The sequence below is a fragment of the Panthera onca genome, chromosome D1, assembly GCF_046562875.1.
Source record: "Panthera onca isolate mPanOnc1 chromosome D1, mPanOnc1 haplotype 2, whole genome shotgun sequence".
NCBI classification, from domain to species: domain Eukaryota; kingdom Metazoa; phylum Chordata; class Mammalia; order Carnivora; family Felidae; genus Panthera; species Panthera onca.
In genome coordinates, this window is record NC_138348.1 from 114,160,536 (window position 1) to 114,183,770 (window position 23,235).

General features: G+C 47.8%; 1 protein-coding gene and 1 long non-coding RNA gene across 7 annotated transcripts; one reads left to right on the forward strand and one right to left on the reverse strand.

Moving 5' to 3' along the window:
* Positions 1 to 583: 583 nt before the first annotated feature.
* On the reverse strand, positions 584 to 18,922 carry LOC132660763 (baculoviral IAP repeat-containing protein 3-like). 4 transcript variants are annotated; one of them, XM_078432656.2, is made up of 10 exons: positions 18,808 to 18,922; positions 12,455 to 15,524; positions 12,246 to 12,345; positions 10,790 to 10,868; positions 9,576 to 9,848; positions 7,915 to 7,963; positions 5,649 to 5,891; positions 1,735 to 1,989; positions 1,273 to 1,314; positions 584 to 917 (listed from the first exon to the last, which is right to left on the reverse strand). In XM_078432656.2, exons 2-10 carry the CDS (start codon positions 13,371 to 13,373, stop codon positions 724 to 726), a joined length of 2,154 nt encoding a protein of 717 aa, XP_078288782.2. In that variant the 5' UTR covers positions 13,374 to 15,524; positions 18,808 to 18,922; the 3' UTR covers positions 584 to 723. The 4 variants fall into 4 exon arrangements, with proteins under 4 accessions (XP_078288782.2, XP_078288784.2, XP_078288783.2 ...); XM_078432658.2 differs by lacking the exon at positions 18,808 to 18,922 and adding an exon at positions 18,286 to 18,571; XM_078432657.2 differs by lacking the exon at positions 18,808 to 18,922 and adding an exon at positions 17,783 to 18,571.
* An 8-nt stretch (positions 18,923 to 18,930) lies between these two features.
* On the forward strand, positions 18,931 to 22,498 carry LOC132660766 (uncharacterized). Of its 3 annotated transcripts, none has more exons than XR_013549984.2 (3): positions 19,077 to 19,267; positions 19,347 to 20,303; positions 21,696 to 22,498. It is a non-coding gene; the product is annotated as an uncharacterized LOC132660766 (long non-coding RNA). The 3 variants fall into 3 exon arrangements; XR_013549985.2 differs by having other exon boundaries at positions 19,360 to 20,303; XR_009601874.3 differs by lacking the exon at positions 19,347 to 20,303 and having other exon boundaries at positions 18,931 to 19,267.
* Positions 22,499 to 23,235: the final 737 nt, after the last annotated feature.

Below are 23,235 nucleotides of genomic sequence, written 5' to 3' on the forward strand. Positions count from 1 at the left end.
CCGAGGGGCTAAACCATACAGAAAGATTTTCAGAACACGTGGAATGTTGGTGACTTTATTAAAACGTTCCTCACCGCATTCTTTACAAAACCACCAAGGCCCTAAAATCGCTCAACAAATATCAAGACCTTCTACATACAGGACACTGGTCCAAAGTGCTCCCAATTCTTTTTTTTTTATTTAATTTTTTTTTTATTAACGTTTATTTTTGAGACAGAGAGAGACAGAGCATGAACGGGGGAGGGTCAGAGAGAGAGGGAGACACAGAATCTGAAACAGGCTCCAGGCTCTGAGCTGTCAGCACAGAGCCCAACGTGGGGCTCGAACTCACGGACCTCGAGATCATGACCTGAGCCGAAGCTGGATGCTTAACCGACCGAGCCACCCAGGCGCCCCCAAAGTGCTCCCGATTCTTCATACCACTCCAAAGTGTTTAAAATTCTGAAAGCTTATTTCAAAATTTTTAAATTTTACTTCACTTACGATTTTCAATAAGTATTGAGCGTGGAGTGCTCTCTCTACTCCTTTTCACAGGAACGAAAGCCCACCGTTCTCCTGCTAATATACGTATGGTTCATATGTGTTAGGTGTATGTTTACATAGAACAGTTTTCAGCTGCAAATAGATTAAAAAAAATCTTCCGGAAACCAAATCAGTATAGAAGTAAAAAATAGAATACGTTTACTCCATTAGTTATAAAGCTTAAACAGTTTTGGATCTTCTTCACGACAGAAAGGTCCGGACGGTGCCCTTGATTGGGCCCCTGCAAATGGGGCATTTTCTGAGGGGAGGGGCGCAGTCTTGGCACACCACCAGGTGGCCGCAGGGAATGAACACCACGGACACTTCTCGGTCCAGGCACACTTTGCAGGTTCTTTCCTCCTGCAGCCTCCTCAGCTGCTCTTCCACTGGCAAATCTAACAAGAGAAAAGGATTTTCTTAATGTTTTTTAGTTTAATTTTTTGTGAGAGCAAGAGCATACGCATGCGCGGGGAGGGGCAGTGGGGGGGGGGGGAGAGAGAGGGAGGGAGGGAGGGAGGGAGAAAGAGAGAGAATGCCAAGCAGGCAGGGCCCTGTTGGGGGGGCTCCATCCCACAAACTGTGAGCCCATGACCTGAACCGAAATCAAGAGTCGGATGCTTAACCACCTGAGCCCCCCAGGCGCCCCGAGAAAAGAATTTTTAATGACAGGAAACTTGATGCTTCTGCTCCCATGAAAAGCCAAGAAAATAAAACCAATGTTTTCTATTGGTTAAATTAATACTATTTTACCTGAAACATCTTCTGTGGGAACATACTTTAGGTCCTGTTGCACTAAGGGAGAAAAGCAAAAAGCACTAAACAAAATGGCACTATAACAAACAACGTTAATATTTATTCACAGAATACACATTTTTAAACTAACAGCTTAGACTCTGGCCAAATGCTATACATAACGGTCATAACATCAAGGCAATAAAAATCTTTTATCTTTTTGTGCAATTAATAGTTTATAAATTAGACTGAATTATTTTCAATGATCCCAAAGTATTAAGATTAAAGCATATTTTCTTTTTTAAAAACCTGAATTGCATTGAATTTTAGATTCCAGTGCGTTAACAATGCAATATTCGTTTCGGGTGTACAAGCTAGCGACTCAACACTGATTGATGTACGACACCCAGTGCTTGTCACACGAAGAGCATATTTTCAATTGGCTTAGAAAGATCCCCCAAATAACTGTGCAGCACTCACCGAAGAAACGCTCGTATAACACGGGGTCCATTTCTAGGAGACAGTTTTTAAATACGGTGACTGCAAAACTTCCCTTCACTAACACAGCATCAATCAGCAATCTTGCTTGCAGAGATGTTTGTGCTTTCTGTGTAATAACACTGTGTTCTTGCTCAGTAATCACTCTGGCAGTTCGGAGACCGTCCAGGATGGGGAGTACGGAAGTCAGATGTTGAAAGAGCGCCATTCTGTTCTTCCGGATTAATGACACATCATCTTTGTAAAAAAGAAAACAAACATGTTCCCACTGTGCTCACACACTTCCTCCCACGCCTACACGTAACTGCATGAAAAAGCAACATAATTTGTGATTGGTCAGGCCGCGCAGGTGGCTGGGGTCGGGGCCACCTGCTGCCTGGGCCATCTTGACGATCACTGTGTTAAGCACTTTGCATCATATATTAATCCCTTCCACCTCCATAACAGCTGTCCCAGGAAGGCGCCCTGCCCCCACTTAGCAGACGAGGAACCGGAGGCACCGGGAGGCAAACAAACTGTAAAGGACACACAACTCGCGAAAGTCAAACGCAGGCGGAGGCAGTCTGGAGCCGTGATCTGTGTTCCTGGACATTCTGAACTACTGCTGAGCCTTTAACCAAGTAACATTTAGAACCTGATAAAACTGAAATTCCAATTCAGTCTAGTCAACTTGGGGAAAGATAAAATCAGGAGATGAAAACAACAGAACATTTATTTCTCAAATGATCATTCACCCGTAAAATTTCTTCAAAATTCCATTTTAAGATGAAATTTTAATTATTTCCCCAAATTAGACACGATGTTGCCATTACTCAAATCTTTTCTAGGAAGTGGGGAAAGGCATTAACAGCATGTTAAAAATTAAATCCTACTGGTCAGGGATACCCTCCTGTCTATAGGATCACCACATTCCCCTTGAAGATCTAGGTTTTGTACCTCTTGGCAAAATACTTTGCATTTCAAAATTCTGCAATTTTATTATCTCCTGGCAATATGATTTATGAACCTAAGTTTAATCATTATTATACAATTTTGCCATGACCCATAAGGCTCCTTCTATAAAATAACTAATGACAGAAATGGGGCTATCTAAAAAACTTATGCGGGGGAAGTGACTGTTGGATTTTAGAAACGCTGACTCTGTCAAGTAACAGGACACAAAAATAGAATCATTTAATAAAGGATAAAAAATAGTGCTTAGTCAAAAAGTCAAGGCCAGAGATACCCTATTTGAAGAGAGCTGGAGCTCTGGGAAAAAACTGGGAAATGGCCAGGACCGAGATTAGTGTGTAGCACAAAGAAAAGGCTCCACAAGTATGCACTGAACAGAGGCGCAGGCAAGCCTTCCTATGTAAAGAGCAGAAGGAACAAAGAAGTAATGGCCAGAGGGCTATGACTTTGCACCTAATGCACTGGGGTAAATCCTCTGGTAGAGAAGTAGTGATGTAATTTGCACCTGGTGTTGAAGTATGTTAGTTTTTCCATCTAACATTTATGTTTCTAATTACATTTTACTTAGACAAATGTAACAAGTTCTCTGAAATTCTCAAGGCTTCTAAAATTGGATTGCTAGTGGTTGAGGAGAAAAGGACTCATCTGAAACTCACAGACTGCATTCTAGCACTTAAGAGGGAAAGACTTGAATAGACCTTTGAAGCATATTATTCTTTGGTTCTGGAAAAATTATCCTAAGTTTACTTACACACCTGTCAAGAAACTACTTACCTACTGCTCTTGGAAAACTATAAAATCATCAGTAACCTGAACGGAGATATTTTCGTTCACTCATTCAAACAGTATTTCTGGAGCACAAACTATGCGCACAGGGTGCCTGCCAGTGTGGACATTAGGGTGTGTGGAGACGCGAAGACATCTTTCTGACGATGTCAATTACTGTATATTGTTGACTGGGGTCATCTGTGCAGACTGTGGATTTCTTTGAAAGAAACATAAGTGCTTTATAGCTGGATGCCCTCAGACTTTGAGAAGTGCTCGCTGGTGACTAGCAGCTGAGTCGGAGCAGACCAGCACCAGGTCAAGCAGCCGTATCTCCACTTCACGGTGAAACAGGAACCCTGACGAGGCCAGGCAAAGATGAGTGTGGGCTCTGTCACTGCCGTCCCAGGGGTCTGCAGACTGAATAATGCCTGCTTTGGTAAAGCTAGGATGCCGTCCTGCTAGGATCGGGTACGTCCATCTAGGGTGGCCCCGAAGACAAAGCCACCGGAGCGGTAGGCTTGTCCAAGCACAGAGCGGACGATCTTACGGTCAATCATCCTGGGAAGAAACAGATCCCAGATGGCACTACACAAGACAAGGGGTAAACTTTTCTCATTCTGGGCTTTGGGGATACCAGGGGACCTGGGCTTTCACAAGGGACGTCCCTAGTCATGTGTGTAAAACGGCCACAACTTTGGAGAGATGAACCAGAACAGAAGCTAAGCAGATAGACGCAGGAAGAAGGCCTCAGAGGCACCGAGAGGCCCAAACAGTTACAGCCGTCAATGGCCATCTGTGACACACTGCTCTTCTGTTACCCCTACATCTCCAGGAAGAGCTTGTTAAAAGTTGCAGTCTGTTTTCAACCGTGTTGAAAACACTGGCGGATCCGGTCCATGCTTAGCAAAGGGTGGCAACGGAGAGATTTCTCCTGGTCTAGGCCAGAGCGATGGCAGGGTTCAGAGTCGCCAGATGGGAATGCACATGCTTGGAGGAGGAGAGTTTTGCGAAGGAAGGCTGAGCAGAGATGATACAGTGGCAGACAAGGCTGGCAAGATAACCTGACCCGGGAGAATGGAAACAGCATCCTAGACCTCCCCTAAACAAAAGACACCCCAAAGGGGAACTAGGTTCCTGTGTGGGCAGGTAGGAAACTTAATCATAACCCATACGTTAATGTGTGTTATTAATGTTATCATAATGTCATTAGGCTGAGACACCTGTGATGGTAATTTTAAAATACATAATTGCCCCTGATTCTACCCTAACTTATAGCAAAGAGGAATGAACCTAGGATCAAAAACAAGCCATGTATGATTACATATACAGTCAACGAAAAACTGTATATGTAACTGTATATGTAAATGTAATCTTAACTGTATTTTTACTCTGGGTAAAATATAAGTTAAGAATATAAGTAAAATAAAAATATAAGTTAAGAGTAAAAATATAAGTTAAGAAAATCCTTTCACTCAGGGCGCCTGGGAGGCTCAGTCAGTTAAGTGTCCGGCTCTGGATTTCAGCTCAGGTCATGATCTCAAAGATGATGGTCAAAGATGAGCTTGGGCTCTGTTGCTGCCAGCCTGGGGGTGTGCAGGCCTGAATAATTCATGCTGAGCACTGAGGTAGAACCGGCTTCAGATTCTTTGTCTCTCCCTCTCTGTGCCCCTCCCCTGCTTGCATGCACACACACTCTCTCAAAATAAACATTCAAAAAGAAAAGAAAATGCTTTCATTCAATATATACATTTTCAATTTACTAATGAGCAATTCAAAAATATTAAAAAAAATTTTTTTAATGTGTATTTTATCTTTGAAAGAGAGAGAGAGAGAGAGAGAGAGAGAGAGCATGAGCAGGGGAGAGGCCGAGACAAAGGGAGACACAGAATCCCAAGCAGGCTCCAGGCTCCGAGCTGTCAGCACAGAGCCCGACGCGGGGCCCGAACTCATGAACCACAAGATCATGACCTGAGTCGAAGTCGGATGCTCAGCTGACTGAGCCACCCAGGCGCCTCTCAAATATATTTTAATGTAAAAATTTCCAGAATTCAAATTCAGAACATTGAACATAAAATCTGATTGAACTAAAATCTGAGTAACTATGAGTTACTTTCAGTAACTTAGAGACAGACATCAACTCCATACAGAAAGAGACACTGATTACTAAACGCATGTACCTGATTCTTTTTCCTCAGTGGCTCTTTCTTTCTCCTCTTCCCTGATTTCATCTTCTGCATTGAGTAAATCTGATACAATATCACTGACTGTTTTGTAATTCTCCCCGCTCGTCAGGATCTTGCTCTGAACGGTCTGCTTCACCAGGTTTCTACCGAAGCCCATCTCCAAGGCCGCTTTCACCACGGGTGTGTTCATCATGACGGCATCTTCGGAGGAACTTTCTCCAGGCCCAAAATGAACAACTACATAAAATCGAGAATTTGGCACATGTTGGGATAGTCTATATATTTTTGGAATTGAAAGTTATTAGTTTCAAAAACATAAAGTCCAGAAAATGTAGAGCCATTATTTTGTCTTAACTTTGTTAAACTTAAAATAATGATACACACGTTCAGTCATGAAGATAAGAATATGGAATATCGTATTCCGATACAAAATATGCATTCCCCAGCATAACTGTGAGTGGGAGAAAGAAACAGAATGTCGAGGATCCCGGCCACCCAACATTCTTTTCTCCCCGTGATGAAGGAACAAAGGAGCTTTCTAAATCCAGTATGTTTCATGTATTTTTCAAAGAGGCCACTGTCCTCGCTCACTCCGTCGCCACAGGGCCTCCTACTGAATCTCTCCTGTCTACTTCCTTCCCGGCCCTGCAACCAGAGTGACTGTCACACACAGATCCGACTGTGTCGTACTCCTTCTGAAACTCCACCAGCAACTGCTTCGTTCTCACAGACACTCAACTGTGGCTTACAAGACGGCACCCAATCTGGGCCCCGCTCACCTCGTGAGCCTCATCTCTTGCCACTTTCTCATTCACGCTCTACACTCAAGACCAGAAGTCACAGACTGGTGGCTCTTGGGTCCAAGCCCGCCCGCAGGGCTGACCACTCTTAGCGCTGGCCGGCTTCCTTCATGTATCTGTTCGCGATCCTACTTTTTTCTGGCCATACAGAATTTTGCTCATTTCTTCAAATGTGCCTGCTCTTTTGTGTGGCTTAAGACTTTCATGTGTTCTCTCTGCCTAGAATATTCTTTTGCTCCCTTGGTCATCTGGTTAACTCCTACCCTTGCCTTCAGTTCTGTGCTAAGACAAGTACTTCCTCTGGAAAGCCTTTTCTGATCTTGCAAGTTTGGGTGACCCGCCCCTCATGCACCCCCAGAGCCCAGCACGCTTCACTTTTCCCAGCATATCCCTTCCCATGTCCTTGTCTGTATCTCTTGCACTATTAGCTCATGAGAATAGGACGTATGTTTACCCTGTTCTCTATTTTTTCCTCAGAATAGCAAAATCACAATAAATATTTACTGAAGTGAATTAAACACTAGATGACAGAGTAGAACAGCTTGTTCAAATAGTGACTCTATCATCTTTTAGGTTTAACCTGTCTGAGCCTCAGGTCCCTACAGAAGAATGGGAATAATAATTTCTACCCTCTTCATGTTACAGGAAGAATATGTGAGCAAGCTAATGTCATGGTGCCCGCGCTCCCACAAGGTCTGAGAACAAGGGTGAGGCTGGATGTAAGCAGTGTGTTAAAACTACAGATAGTCAAGTCCCACCCTTAGATACCATGACTCAATACAGTAGGTTTAATGTGGAGACCAGAAACCTCCAATATTTTTTTAAAAAATTCTTAATGTTTCTTTACTTTGAGAGAAAGAGACAGAGCACAAGCGGGGGAGGGGCAGAGAGCTAGAGACAGAGACCCAGAATCTGAAGCAGGCTCCAGGCTCTGAGCTATCAGCACAGACCCCGACGCGGGGCTTGAACTCACGAGCCGAGAGATCATGACCTGAGGCAAAGTCACATGCTTAACGGACCGAGCCACCCAGGTGCTCCATAATCTGCAGCATTTTTTAATGTTCTTCAGGCAAATATGATTCACACTGAAGTTTGACAAATACCGACTTAATGAATTTGAGAATGCATTGCACAGTCCAGAACATCATACAATGTACATTATTACTATTGTCACATTTCAATCACCATCGTACCAAAAGGTTCTATTTAAATGCAGTAATTAGGGGCACCTGGGTGGCTCAGTCAGTTAAGCGTTTGACTTTGGCTCAGGTCACAATCTCATGGTTTGTGGGTTTGAGCCCCACGATGGGCTCTGTGCTGACAGCTCAGAACCTGGAGCCTGCTTCGGATTCTGAGTTTCCCTTTCTCTCTGTCCCTCCCCTGCTCACACTCTGTCTCTCAAAAATAAATAAACATTAAAAAAATAATTTAAGTGCAGTAATTATTATCATTATACATACTTGGTGACTCAGCATTCTCATCTTCTGTGTTGTCTGAAGTAGATAACAACTGCAGGAAAAAAAAGTATATAAATTAGGATAGATATAAGTCTTACCCTGTCCATTATAATATAAATGAGTCAAGAGATCTATTTTATTCAATTTATTGGAAACTGACTAGCTTATAGGCAAATGATTTTTTACCTCAAAAGCAATATTGCATCTACATTCAAAAGTAATTCTCTATGCCATAAACTATTCTTGATGAAGCCGATATTCATTCATGAAGGCAAGAAAAGGGCTACACCTTCTCAGTGATATGAGACAATCATTGTTTGCCTTTCATCCCAAACACCTGACATTTCCTGGGTCATCCTTTGGGATAAGTTGGACCCTAGATCAGTTCTACTGTCTGTGGTTACAAAGTAACCCTCAAACTATTATATAAATTCTTATCTGCTTTTCTAGGAAGATTATTTTCCTTCCAGCACTTTGAATATTTCTTGCCATTCCCTCTGGCCTGCCAAGTTTTTGCTGAAAAATCCCCTGGTAGCCTTATGGGGTTTCCCTTTATATGCAAATATCTTTTTTTTTATTGCTTTTAAGATTCTTGTTATCACCACTTTTTAATTACTATGTGTCTTGGTGTGGACCTCCTTGGGTTGATTTTATTGGTGGCTCCCTGTGCCTCCTACATCTGGATTTCTGTTTTTCCTCCCCAGAGCAGGGATGTTGTCAGCTGTTATTGCCTCACATAAATCTTCTGCCCCCTTTCCTCTCTCTTCTTCTTCAGGGATCCATATAATACAGATATTGTTATGCTTGATGGAGTCTATTCTCATTTTGCATAATTTTTTTCTCTTTCCTGCTCAGCTTGATAACTTTCCATTCCTCTGCCTTCTAGGTCACTAATTCATTCCTCTGCTTCTTCCGTCCTGCTGTTCATTCCATCACCCATGTTTTTTTATTTCATTTAGTGGGCCTTTATCTCTGCTATGTTATTCCTTATCTCTATGTAAGGATCTCACTCATACTTTCCACTATTTTCTCAAGTCCAGTGAGTATCCTTATGATAATTGCTTTAAATTCTCCATCAGACTTATTACTTATCTTTGTTTTGCTTGGGTCTCATACTGTGATTTTTCTCCTGCTCTTCCACTTAGAACATATTCCTCTGTCTCCTCGTCTTGTCTGTGTGTCTGTTTCTGTGTGTTAGGAAAGTCAGCTCCATCTCCTGCTCTTGAAAGTAGTGTCCTTATGAAGGAGAGAACCTTCCATGTCCTGCTGTGCTGTCCCCTGTTCCCCAGAACCTGGCCCTTCAGGGGCATGTCCTGTATGTGATGTGCACCCTCCTGTGGTGGCTGAGCTCCCTCTGCCTTAAGTCCAGTCGTCCGCACAGGGTGTCTTTGCCTGTTGTGGGCAGGGTTTTGTCCCTGGGCTGTTTGTGGGCCAGTCTGGGGCCACCTGGGGTTTGAGTTGAGTCAGAGCAGGGGTTTGCCAGAGATGCAGTAGCACCGGCCTTGTGCTTGTTGCTCCCTGAGAAGTTTGTTGGTGAGCAGGGCCTGCCGTCAGACCAGGCAGGCCTGGTGGGCGTCTGCCCACCGCCCCACCCCTCTGACTACCGCAGCCTGTTGGGACCCGTGTGTGTGGTTGTCTTCCCCTCCCCCTGGGGCGGGACTCACTTTGGAGCGGCGCTGGCCCTCGTCGGGGCTGCTTGCGCCCCGCCAGGCTTGCAGCCCCGGTCTGGATGAGCTCCGGCCAAGAGCATGTTGGATGAGATGGATCCACAAAGCACAAAACGTGGTGTTAGCAAGGTTCATGCCAATCTTCTGGTTGCAGGGGACCCACAGCACGGGGGCTGGGGTGGGCCCAGCAGAGGGGGTGGTGTGACTTAAGCAAGTCAGGTAGCAAGTGTAGGCGCTGCCCTGGTTCCCACAGGTGGCCACGTGCTTATGCTGAGGGACAGAGTAAGGAAATGGTGCCTGCCAGCTCCTTGGTTCCTAGAGAAGTCCCTCAGTGAAGTCTGAAAGGAGTAAACACTTCCGTCTCCCACGGGGCCCAAACTGCTGCTTATTACTCTCTATCTCCACGGGATGTTTGTTGTGCTGTCTAATGGTGGGGACTCAGTTTCCTCTTACCTATTGGCTGTTCCAGAGCTGGGCGTGCCAATTTTGAAAATTCCAGGTTTTCAGTCCTGATGGTTGTAAGAACTCACAAAATTCAGCCCTTCTGGTTTTCAAAGCCAGGTGTCACGGGGATTCGTCTTGCCCACGTGGGATCCCTGCTGTGAGGGTCTGTTTCTCTCCCCCCTCTCTGCACCTGTGGCTCCCTCTCTCCCGCAGATGGCCCGCAGTCCACTGAGCTGCCCACTGCGTCTCTGCCCTTCCTGCCACCTTCGATGTGGCCTTTTCTCTATATTTAGTTGTAGAGTCTGTGTGGCCAGTCTTCAGGCCACTTTCTGGGTTATTTACTGATGTGGCTGTTCTCTAGCTGTATCCGGCGTGGACGAGGTGAGCCGAGGGTCCTCCTGCTCTGCCCTCTTCCCAGCAATCTCATTCCAGGAAGAGGAGAAGGACCAGTACAATTCTCATTCTCACATCTTTTCAAGAGAAAACTGTACAGTAAAACTATTACGTGCCAATTTTTCCCCTCAAATAATTTAACTTACTGAAACCTTGTTACAGAAATACTCAGAGCCATACCTTAAATATTATTTTTCGGTAGGTCTCTAATTCGGCATCTGTATGCAAAGACTAGCTGTAAGATCGTGTTGGGTATTATAAAAAAATGAAACGTATTTTTAAAGCAACTCTTTGTTCGCTAAGTACTCCTCTCTGTGATTAGCAGAAGATAATTTATCTGTTGTTGACCAATGATTTGTAAAAGCCACCCATACCTGTTCAAGGAGACAGGGGTGACTGGCTTGAATCTGACTGATGAACTCGTGTCCTTTGATTCGTATCAAATACTCACACCTGAAATACGAACAAAGTTAAGTCTGGGGGGTTGTTTTCACCCCATTATTTGTAGGCAGCTAAGTATTTCCAGTGAACATAAACGTACACATCAGCACTTAACATTCATTTCACACATGGGAAGAGGCAAGATGCCGTAAGTGAGAGACTGCACACGGTGCCTCACCGACGCTGGAGCTCCAAGGGTCACGGGGCTCTCAGTCTCCACTGGGAGCTCCCGGCTGTGCTCTTCAAAATTTTGCAGATTGCCAAATACACTCTGAACACTGAGAACAGAGTCAAAGCGACAGGGAGAAAGTTCTCTAATAAATCGTGCTGCTCTCTCATAAACGCTGCACGTTTAAAACTTAAAAATACACGAAGCAGGACAAGAGAGGAATAATGAGGAAGGTGAACACATTTTCTAACAAGACAGATGGTCCCAAGTCAGCAGTTCCTAGATCACACACACCCGCTGTCACCCAAGTATAAAAGGAACCCAGATTCACCCTTGTCCTTATATATTCTCAAAGTTTCCGCAATGGAAAGCTAGGAGCACCTCTTAGAAACACTAGAAGTTTTGACCATGAACAATACCATCGGAAGCCTCTTGACTTCAATTTCAAAACAAGAGCACAAATAAGCATGGAATAATCAAAAGTAAGTGTAGGAACGGACAAGGAAATGTTCTGTAGTGATCAAAGGAGGAGAGATGTGTCTATATTGACCCGGATCTCCCTATTCAATACCCCAACCTGCTTGGTGCTTCTGATTTTTCTCACCGTCCTGTTTTCTCTCGTTGTCTGTAGCACTTGCTATCTTCCGACATGCTACATAATTTATTAAGTTTTTATGAAGTGTCTGCTTCTCTGGCTACTAAGTTAATGTGTGAGACCAAGGATCTTGGGTTTGTTCAGCTGAGTATCTTAACCACCTGGAACACTGCCTGGCAACAGATGATCAATTAACATGAAATGCTGAATACATGGAAATATGTCCAAGACATGAGGCTAACTGAAAAAAGGTTTCAAAACGGTATATATAATATCTAATTCACTTAATACTATATACGTTCATCTACCGATGTACGTATGTTTCAAGAGGTGTCTGGAGGGATATTCACTAAAATGCTAACTGTGGTCCTCTTTAGATAATGGGGTTTCTGGACTTTTACATTTTCTTCTCTGTACTTCTCTACAATGTGTGTACACAGGAAACCATAAACCTGTATCTTCCGTCGAAACGGTTTAGTTATTTTTCTAAGCAATTCATGCTAAATTTATTCACGAGTGCATTTTTGAAAGAAAGAATAAAGCAACGGCCGATTGTCAGGTAAACACAAATAACCCGCCCCATAACGACGACAAACGTTCGCACGGAGGGTTTCAAAACGATCACCTTGGAAACCACTTGGCGTGCTCCACCCACGGGTCGTCTCCTGATTCCCAGCAGCGCAGTCCACCGTCGCAGCAGAAGCATTTGACGTCATCACTGTGCCCTGAAACGAATTTTGGACCAAAACTCGTGAATACACACAAGGTGCCCACGACGACGAGCTAAGGCACAACACGCGGGCCGTTCTCCCGCGACCGCACGAAGCCCCTCACCCATGTAGTAGAAGCCAGCCAGGGCCAGCTGCTCGGGGAGAACAGGCACGCTGGGGGGCCAGCTGCAGAAGCTTCGGGAGCGGGCCGCGTGCGTCTGCATGCTCCGGTTGGACACGGCGCACCGCAAGGCGTCCTGAAGCCGGCTTTCTGCGAACGGGCAGAAGGGGAAGTGTCTCAGGTGCTCTGACAGGGCGTCGTCGTCCGGCTCCCAGTTACTCAGTCTCCCGCCGCAGGCGAAGCAGGCCACCTTGTCCCCAGGGCCCAGGTAGTAAAACCCAGCTCTGGCCAGCTGCTCCGGCAGCGGGAAGGTCAAGGGCCAGCCCTGGAAAGAGTGCAATCTGGCTTCCTCGGCCTCCATCGCACGGTGGCGGTGGCGGGGACTCGTCCTCCGGGGACAGAGACCTTGGTTTGCTCTGAAGGTCACAGGGTTCTGCGGGAAGGTGGCGCAGGAGCGGCTAGGACAGCCCCCGTTTTCCACGCTGGGAGGCGGCACGAGCCTGGAGCGCGTCCCTGAGGAAGGACAGGCGGGCTGAGAGGGGGCGCCCGAAGCGCTCACCGGATTCAGACTCTGGATGAAGCTGCAGCTGGGGTACAGCCTCCGATGCTTCTCCAGGGGACTGTCCCCCTGCTTCCAGTTGTCCAGCGTCAGGCCGCAGCAGAAGCACCGGACCCTGTCCTTCCGGCCCGTGTAGTAGAACCCGGCCCGGGCCAGGCTCCGCTCCGAGACAGGGGCGCCGGCGGGGAAGGCCGAGAACGTGGACATTCGGTACAGCTCGCACGAGTGGTCGTATTTCAGCCCCGACACGGTGCCGCCTTTCAGCAGCTTTGATGACAACGTGCTGTTTGCTCCGATGTTCATGACGAAACGGACGGGGTGGCAAAGGGACCAGCCTTTCTCTGGGGAGGTAGCTTTGTGCATGGCTCTGGACGGTGGTTACTTTTATCACTAGGCGGACACCCAGAACAGGAAGTCTCTTGTCCTTCTTTCCCTCTGTGTATTCAGGGCTTCCGCATGGTGAGATTCTAAGCTCGACGCTGACACGCGGTAGGGGGAGAGTGTGTGCAACTGCGCTTTTCCATAATCTTTACACACACAGCGCGAGCACGATGGCACACGGCACCTCGCCGTGGAAGTCAAAACCCCGCGCACCAGCAGGGAGCGCTTCAGGTCACCAAGATGCCGCTCGGCGCCGGGCACCCCCGCAGGCAGGACAGCGCCTCGGCGGGGGCGCTTCACGGTGCCCGGCTGGCCTGGAGACCAGGCGTGGGGCTCACACTGCCAGCCTGTTTTCGGGGAGGAAACCTATGCCCTGCACGTGCTCCACAGAAAAAAATCCAAACTATGTTTATTTTGCTTTTTTTTAATTACGAAATTTGGTAGCCAGAAAAAAAGAAGAAGCGGAAGACCTGCCTGAACAGAAGAAACGAGTACATTGGGGTCATTTCACTGATTGCAGGATGTATCTTTTTAACACCTCTGTTACCAAGAGGTACCTTTCAGCTAACAAATACCGTATTTTAATCAGCAGCGCTTTTCTTTCTTGGAACTATATAAAATAATGGTGTGTTTTCCAATTAGTGACATCTTAGATGCGATGGAATACCATCTATCCCAAATCGTGCTCGAATTAAGTAATTTTTCTTCCTAGAATATTTGTAATAGGAAAAACAAAACGATCTAGAATTTTCCTACAAATGAAGAGCTGAAGTGCGAACAGAATTGGCTGGTGCATCTTAAGTCCTGTTTCAAAATTACCTGAACGACAATTACTTCCCATAGTCAGCGGCTTGGTTACTTAGTCCTTGTGATTCCAGGAGAACTTAGCAAACTGAATACTGTATTTCAAATAAATCCTCAGAGAAGAATGTGTTTGTTCAACTGGTCTTTTTAGGCTCAGCTTCACGCTGTTGAAAGACACTACCAAATCTATTCTGACAATGGATTTGTTTCTTAAAACAGTCAAAAGTCAGAGGGCTGCGTTTGTACACGAAGATGAATAATCGAAGTGTACAAAGGTGGCTTTGGTCAGAAATCCCAAAGACAGCATACCTTGAGCCAGAATTCATCGCAACAAGAAAATAATGAATTTACGTTGTCACAATCCCCTCCTTTGGCCAAGCAGAGACCTTGTGAAAGTTCAGAGTTTCTCAATTACGACCAGCTACCGGTAAAAAGTTTCTGTGTCAGTAACATGAACAACAATCTGCAAACGGGTCTCCGTGGCTTCTCTAGCAGTGATTTCTGCGCACAGTTTCCTGGGTCCCACAGGTGTTGGGGTTTCCGCTGCGACTTTGGCTCTTTACTTCCAGGTGATATGAGAAACGTGGCTCTGTTCCAGGGATCAGTTATCGTGTCTAACGTCAGCAGTGAACAAAAATTTTACACATTATTGCAGAAACCCTTCCGGGGCTAGTCACTGTGTCTGCGTAAGTCTGTTCTTTTCCCAAAATGGACCATCCAGCCATCATTCTCACCGTCATCCTTGTCAGAGATAACAGCCCATTCAAACAAGCCGAACTTGAGACTTTTAACACATGCACATTCAGATAAGTGCTTAGATCATTCCTTTACCAATCGTCCATGCTAGTGTGCCATACTCTACGCCTGGGGCACCGCAAAGTCTTGTTCTGGACATTTCTTTGTCACCATGGAAGTCTCTTGACCTGTCAGAGGCCTCACCTGCGTGCTTCTCTAACTTAGTAGAGGGGTGAATATTGTTCTAGATAACTGTCGCTCGTTTTCAGATCTGTACCAAACACAAGTTCCTTCTCTCTGTCCTGTTCTGGCTAGAATCACTTCCCTTTATATCCACCAGTCAAATTCAAAGATGAGATCATCAAGACTTTATAGTTACACCTCATGCCACTAGACTGTATTGTTTAAAATTAACATCCTTTGGGATAATAAAAACTCCAGTTCACACTTGTTTCTTCATGCACAAAACTACCTCCCGGAGATCAGACTAAGTCCCTTTTAAGGGTGTTAGGCCTCCATTTTGAGATGTTTTGATTTATGGGGAAAAAAATGGAAAAAATCTAGAAGTAGAACACTTTGCCTCTTTTGTAAAACCTGTTTAAAACGAGAAAAAGACAGTTTTAAAAGTCAAATACCTCACAGATATAACACAACGATCTCTTTGTAAACACGTTCTTCAAGCCAGAGCACTAGTGTTTGCTGATTGGCTTGCCCAGGTGAAAACCAGAGGGCTCCAGCGGGTGGCCAGCAAGGGTATTATCATGTTTGGCTTTCACAGAATTGGATCTCGGTATTTTACTCATTGTTTTAACTTTGGATTTTGAAATGAATTCATACATACAGAAAAGTTACAGAAACAGGAGGGTCCCCACATACCCTACACTCAACTTCTCCAAAGCTACTATCTTATAAGATCATGGTACAACTATGGAGGCCAGGAAATTAACACGGATACAGTGCTGTTACTTAATGTACTTGCCCTGCTTCATTAGTAACATTGTTAAAAGTAAGAGATCTCCCATGACCCTAGATCCCAGGTCCTTGTGAAAACCAGACTGCCAACAGTGGGTGACAAGCGGCCAGCGGGCACACAGCGGCTTCATCTTTCACACAGGGCACACGCCCCGGCCCTCTGATACGGATACATTTGTCCCTGAACTGGAACTGTGGTTTTTCTCACAGTACGGTCAGCAAGGGAGTGAGACTGCTCTAATACCTGTGTCTGTCAAAAGCACCAAAAATGCAAGGTGGACAAAGAGAGACAAGTTTGGAGAAAAATGAGAGTCCTGTATTTGTGGAGAAGAAGAATATTCCTACATGTTAAATGCATAAATAGAGTGGGGTTTTGTTTAAAAGAGACATCCCCAGATCTGTTCGCTCTGTCACCTGCCTGGCCTCTATACATCTGAGACTGTGAACTGCTTACACGGGCCTTATGCTGAAGAAGCCTGGGGGTGGACACAAGGCACATGCATGCCTGCAGAAATACAGGCAACAGTTGTATGATAAAGTACAAAAAATTGCCCACCCCAGATGGATTCAAACTCTCTTACCCTCTTTCAGCACGCAGACCCCCAAATATGCTGGGGACCCCTGAGGCCTCCCCGCAAGCTTGAGGACCTCCACAGCCCTCCTCCCAGACTGGGGATCCCAATGGCCTCCTCCCAGGCTGGGGACCCTCACGCCTCCTGCCCCAGGCTGGGGGCCCACAGTCTCCTCCCAGGCTGGGGACCCCAGTGGCCCTCCCCCCAGAATGGGCCCCCAGCTGCAGCCCTCCCCCAGGCTGGGGACCCTCACGCCTCCCGCCCCAGGCTGGGGGCCCGCAGTCTCCTCCCAGGCTGAGGACCCCAGTGGCCCTCCCCCAGGATGGGGCCCTCCCCTGCGGCCCTCCCCCGAGGCTGGGGACCCTCACGCCTCCCGCCCTAGGCTGGGGACTAGCACGGCCACAGCTCTGGTGAGCTAGGCAGCTCCTTGGCCCCTGCAAGTATGCAAACCTGCAGGGCCCTCCTCAAATTTCTCCTCCACTGGCCCGCATCCTGTTTGCTAGACTGCTGTGCCTTCTGTTAGAGACCTTCACCTCCTCAAATCCATGCCTCTCTCCCTCATAACCTACCCGCTGCCTCAGAAATCCTGCTCTCCGCCCCAGTCCCTCACCCCTTCCTCTCTGCGGACCCTTCCCTCGATGTGGCAAGCAAACTTAAGTCTGTCTCAGTTTCAAAATGAAAACACCAACAAAAATCCTCTCTCGACCCCACTTTCCAATCTGGCGACTACCGCGGACCCCTGGACAATGCAGGGTCAGGGGCACCCGCCCCTCTCCCCAGGCTGTTGAAAATCTGAGCGTAACTGCTGACTCCCGAAGACCTTAGTAACACAGTACAGTTGACAGGAGCCTTACCGATGGCACTCGACTAATGCATATTTGCATGTTATATGTACTATGCACTGTATTTTTACAATAAAGCCAGCTAGAGAAAAGAAAATGTTAAGAAAACCAAAGGAAAATACATTTACAACGCTGTGCCGTACTCAGGGGAACTACAGGCACATAAGGGGACCTGTGCGGTTCAAACCCCGCTGTCAAGGCCCAGGTGGTGCCTGCGTCTCACCTTGTCTTCACCGCCAAGGGCCTCGGGTGAGACCCCCCCTGTACAATTACATTCAGCCAGCACCACTTAAAAGTGCTGTCGATATTGTTAACGCCAACGCCTTCTTCCCCACAACCAGTGGAAGTTACATTTGGCCCTGGCGCCTCTTAGATATGTCCCAGTCCCCTGGCTACTGTAATGCCACCCTCTGGGGACTCCTGTCTCCTTTCTAGCGGTTCCTTCACAGAATCAGCCTCTTCTTACCCTTAGCGTGACGTGGGCAACCTTCCTGATCCCAGGGCTGGTGGCCGTCTCTACCGACTTAGGCGCTTGACAAATGCACAGCTGTGACCCTGGCCCCTTTCTGCCTCCCTGGACTGTGATCTCCTCCGGATCAGAACCAGGTTTCAGCCCCGGATGGCCCACCCACTGCCGGCATCCACCGGGCACCGTTCGGAATGCAGACACGAAGTTCAGAGTGAATGTTAGCAAAGTTGACTGAGCGCCCGGTGATGACAACACCCTCACGGTCACCGGCACAGCATTAAGAACATCAGTGTTACAGTAATGACTCCCAAGTCTGCTCCCCGACGGTTTCATACGAGGGTTTGAAGTCAGGCATCCTACGTTTCCACTCAGGTAACCGAGACCGGAGGGGTGCCCTTGGGCCAGAAAACGTCCCTGAGCCTGAGTTCCCTCATTGTCCACGGAGATAATAACGGTACCCCTTTCTGGAGACCGTGAGATTTGAACCCCAAACCACTCACTCAAGGTGTCTACAGGGTCCCGGCACCGACCACCGGGGAAACGACCAGAAATCTACTCTCTGTGCCACCACGTGCGAACATTCCAACAGTCGTTCCTCCGCGGGTTTGAGCAGGACTCGACTGGGGCCTCCCTACCAAGTTGTGGGGCGCCCTGTCCCGCAGCTCACTGGGCATCCACCGAGGCGCGGGGACACCTCCTGGCCCTGGGGTCACCCCGGCCGCGAGGGCCTCCCACCCCACTGGCCCTCCACTGGCTGGCGCGGAGGTGCGCACGGCAGGGGCTGGCGGGGGGGGGGGGGGGGGGGGGGGGCCTCGCACGCCCCGTGAACCCCCCGCCCGCGCGAGGGGAGGTCCGCGCACCCGCACACCCGCTGCCCCGTGGGCCCCTCGCCCGAGGAGAGGCCCGCGCGCGCGCGCGCGCACACGCACGCACGCGCCCGGCGACCCGTTACCTCCTGCCGCCCCGGGGGAGGTCCGCGCCCGCGCACCCACGCCCCCGCGCCCTCGCGGCCCGTCGCGCACCTGCCGCCCCGAGGCCCCGCGCGTGCCGGCCGCGTCGTCGGGTGGCCGCCGTCGCCCGGCTCCGGGGCGCGCCGCAGGGCGTCGCCGCCTTTTAGCGCCTGGCGCCGACCCCCCCGCCCCCCGCCCGTCCGTGCAGCGGCCGGTGCTTTCCTCGCGGGACGACGGGGAACTCCGGGGCGGTAACCACACGCGCTTCCCCTGACCGCGGCCTGGCCAGCCCTCCCCGCCCCCACCCCGGGGGATTTCCGCGACCCCGGGCGCCACCCCGCCGGGCGGCCTTCCAGAGAGCCGGCGCCGCGCGCTCGCGCCCGGGCAGCGGCCGCGTGCTCGGGGTCGGCCCGGTCGCGCGTCCCCGCCGGCGGTCGCAGGAGCGAGGGCGCGGGCGGAAGCGCGGGTTCCCGGTGGGCCTAGCTGCAGTGCCTGGGGCGGCGGCGTGGCCTTCTTCGTTTCCGGTAGCGAGGTGTGTGTGTGCGTGTTTGTCTTCGCCTGGTTGGTTGTTTTTGTAACTAGGGTGGGCCTGGCTATAAAAAAAAAAAAAGTCCCTTCCTTTAGGCTCTTGTCCCGCACCGGACAGCTCCCGGTGACGGCGGTCCTCTCCGGGACACCGGGGTCTGTGCACCTGCCGTCCCTCCAGCTGCCCGGCGCACGCGGGGTGGGGGGTGGGGGGCCGCCTGCCGGGTACCGGATGGATGGGAGCGCTCAACTGACTGCGCCGCCTTCCAGCACAGCTAAGATGATCAGGAGCCAAAGGAAATCCTGTAACGTTATTCGGGAATTCTTCCTCCCGTGGAAACAAAACGGACGCCCGTTCCGTTCGGCACAGTCAGCACGGGCTGGGGCGTCTTCAGGATGCGGTGGCTCCGGCCGCCCAGGGCAGTCGGGGCTCCAGCTGGAAGGGGCCGACGTGACTGAGTTTATGTCACGGGGAAATCGCAGTCCACTTCCGACCCTGCCCGGTTCAAAACCTGGCAAGACATTTTCAACTCATCTTGGAGGTGACTGAAAACCTTTTTTGTGGGCGTTATATGCTTTTGATCTTGTAGCCACCAAGAGGATTTTTGAAACACGAAACTCCTCTGGACATTGTTAACTTTAAAGCATAAAAGTTGGGGCGCCTGGGTGGCTCAGTCAGTTAAGCGTCTGACTTCAGCTCGGGTCAGGATCTCACGGTCCGTGAGTTCGAGCCCCGTGTCGGGCTCTGGGCTGATGGCTCAGAGCCTGGAGCCTGCTTCCGATTCTGTCTCCCTCTCTCTGACCCTCCCCCATTCATGCTCTGTCTCTCTCTGTCTCAAAAATAAATAAAAACGTTAAAAAAAATTAAAAAAAAAAGCATAAAAGTTGTCACGGTTGCGAAGCACCTGCAGAATGCAGACATAGGTATTTTGGAACACAATGGATCCGGCCCTCTTTTCAACCGATTGGTCGAATACAAATACCACAGCCAGCCATTCGATACCCACCATCGTCCATTAAACATCAGCTCGGCTTCAATAACTGTAAATATTATAGCGTTGCGTTTTGTCCTTGAACATTTTACTGCCCCTACAGATTTTTATTTAATTTTATTTATTATTCCAATATAGGTAACATACAGTGTTATATTAGTTTCTGGTGCCTCCACAGTATTTCCATACATGTTTGCAAGGGACAGCTTTATGATCACCCTGGCACATATTTCTGAAACAAAATGTGTATAAATTGAAATTCGTTTTTTTCCAAGCAAGGCACCTGGGGGGCTCAGTTGGTTAAGTGTCTGACTTTTGGTTTCGGCTCAGGTTATGATCTCACAGTTCATGGGTTCCAACCCCCGGCCTCTGGCTCTGTGTTGACAGCACAGAGCCTGCTTGGGATCCTCTCTCTCTCTCTCTCTCTCTCTCTCTCTCTCTCTCTCTCAATAAATAAATAACACTTGAAATTACTTTTTCCTGTGATCAAAAGGCTCTAAGTGTTAAAAATTTCTCTTTGATTGCATTACTGATACTAGTTTCAATACTTATTATACAGTTGGTCAAAACAATACGGATCAGGGGCATCTGGGTGGCTCAGTCAGTTCAGCGAATGACCCTTGATTTCAGCTCAGGTCATAATCTTCATGGTTCGTGGGATTGAGCCCTGCATCAGGCTCTGCACTGACAGCACAGAGCCTGCTTGGGATTTTCTCTCTCCCCCTCTCTCTGCCCCTCACCTGCGCGCACGCTCTCTCTCTCTCTCTCTCTCTCTCTCAATAAACAAACTTTAAAATAGTTTTAAAGATTTAAAAATTAAAAAATGTAGATCACAAATGTTGATAATTACTAAATATAAAAAGTAAAACTCTACTATAAATGCAATCTCAGTGGGGGTGTCAGCTTATATTTGAACAATGTTCAACTGTGTGTTCATCAGTATTACCTATTACTAACTATAATAGGGTTCAGCATAGATTCTGCTCCTTTTATTGCTAAAGATTCTAAGTGTTGAAAACCTTCTTTACATAAGTAAGTATAGATAGGACCAGAAAAATGTCATTTGTCAATTTTTCACAGTATTTTGACCTTCTGTTTCATACCTCCAAAATCCTTTAATGATCTTTAATGAAAAAATTTAGTTACTAGCAGACAACTCAATTTTGTTGAAATCAGTGACTTGGAAACCACAGGCCCTTTGTTCCCAGAGAGAGTTGCCAGAGTTAGCAAATGAAAATACAGGACACCTCGTTAAATTTAAATCTGAGATAAAACAACAAATAATTTGGTGGCATAAGTTTGTCTCATACAATACCTTATTCATTGATTATCTTACATTCACATCGAACTGGCTGTCCTAGATTTCATCTGGCAGCTCTATACCCAGATTTGAGAGTCACCCCATGTTCTCAGCACTAATGCCAATTATCTCCAATTGTTCAGGAAGACTTTACACCTGGGGTGAGACGCTATTTTACAAGCCAAGACGGGTGAGCACGAAGCCTTCTCTTCAAGAAGAGAGCCCCACGGTGAACAGGTTGGTGACAAGGCGGGACAGCCTGGCCCCCTTCGCAGCTCTGGTTTTCAGGCTGATCGGGTTTAGGAAGAGCCCCATGTGGACTTGAAGCACCAGGCTGTCAATTCCTTTAACACTGAGTTCCCACTTGCCTGGGGCTAATCTTTGTGAAGACGTGGTGAGCCTGCCCAAGGGAGTACCTGTCCCAACTGAACAACCAGCAGCCTGAGGAGTCCCAGTGGGACTGGCTTTCCCAGGTGCTTCGGGCACAGTGAGAGTGGAGAGGAGACCTACCTGCCAGGCCCCGGAGTGCATCGCCACGTCTCCTCCGCAACATTTCACGCAACTTTAACGATGGATTTTTTTAAAATGTTTACTTATTTATTTTAGGAGAGACAGCGAGAGAGAGAAAATGGGCAGGGGAGGGGCAGAGAGAGAGAGGAAGAGAGAGAGAACCCCAAGCAGGCTCTGCACTGTCAGCACGGATGTGGGGCTCGAGCCCACAAACCATGAGATCATGACCTGAGCTGACAGAAAGAATCAGATGCTTAACTTCCTGAGCCACCCAGGCTCCCCAGTGATTGATGTTTTAAAAATAATTGTTTTCCTATAATCTAAGGTGCACAGGAGCAAGGCTGCATGTATTTTGTTCAGCACACTATTCTAGTACAAGCAGGGTACCTGTAAATAGGGAGTGTTCAATAAACCTCTGTTGACTGAATGACAAAAACGGACTCAGTGTGTCCACTTGGACCCTCCCTCTCCTAAACCTGCACCCATTTTTTAAATAGTGAAACATAACTTACCTTTTCCCTCCCAACTCTGTGAACATCCCAACTATTTTATATAAAAACTCCACTTTTCCTTGCAGCACCCAAACATCACCTAAATATGTTTTCTCTCCAATCCTCTTGTACACACAGAAGGAAGCGAGGAAATGCTTCAGGACAATGACAAGATAGACACACGAGGCCATTAGTATCTGGTTTACAACAGCTTTCTTCTGCTGTCCATGTCTAAGCAGGGTATGAGAAGCGTGTTCACCCCATTCCTGGTTTGGAACTTCTAGGACTCTCAACTGCGGTGTGTTCTCATTATCCTATTCTATTTAAATCAAGTTTAAAATATCTGTTTCCCTTGAGGGCGATCATGATGAAAAAAACACTCCCTCTCTGGAAGGAATTTCACGTGGTCGTAAGTGCTCTAACAACTTCAGCGCCAGTCCAAGGGTATTTCACTCTAAGTTAGTACATTTTTAGTTAAGGAGATACATAGAAATTGTGCCCCGGAGTCTAGAACTGAAAGTAAAAGTGAAATCTAACAGAGGGGACATGGTGTTCCTGATTCCAAAGCAAATACGAGAGTCACTGTGAACGCTGGGGATTTCCTGGTCTGTTGGCAACTTCGTAACTTGCAAATAAAACACAGATCAGCCCTGAACAAGTGCTAATGAAGAAGTTTACCTGG

Bases quoted from the DNA above. Each gene is read 5' to 3' on its own strand.
- LOC132660763 (XM_078432656.2), bottom strand. From the start codon at position 13,373: ATGCACAAAGCTACCTCCCCAGAGAAAGGCTGGTCCCTTTGCCACCCC. The intron at 5,892-7,914 runs GTATGTATAATG...GATTTTATGTAG, and splicing joins TGAGAATGCTGAGTCACCAA to TTGTTCATTTTGGGCCTGGA. The intron at 1,990-5,648 runs GTACATGCGTTT...TTTTTTACAAAG, and splicing joins CACTGAGGAAAAAGAATCAG to ATGATGTGTCATTAATCCGG.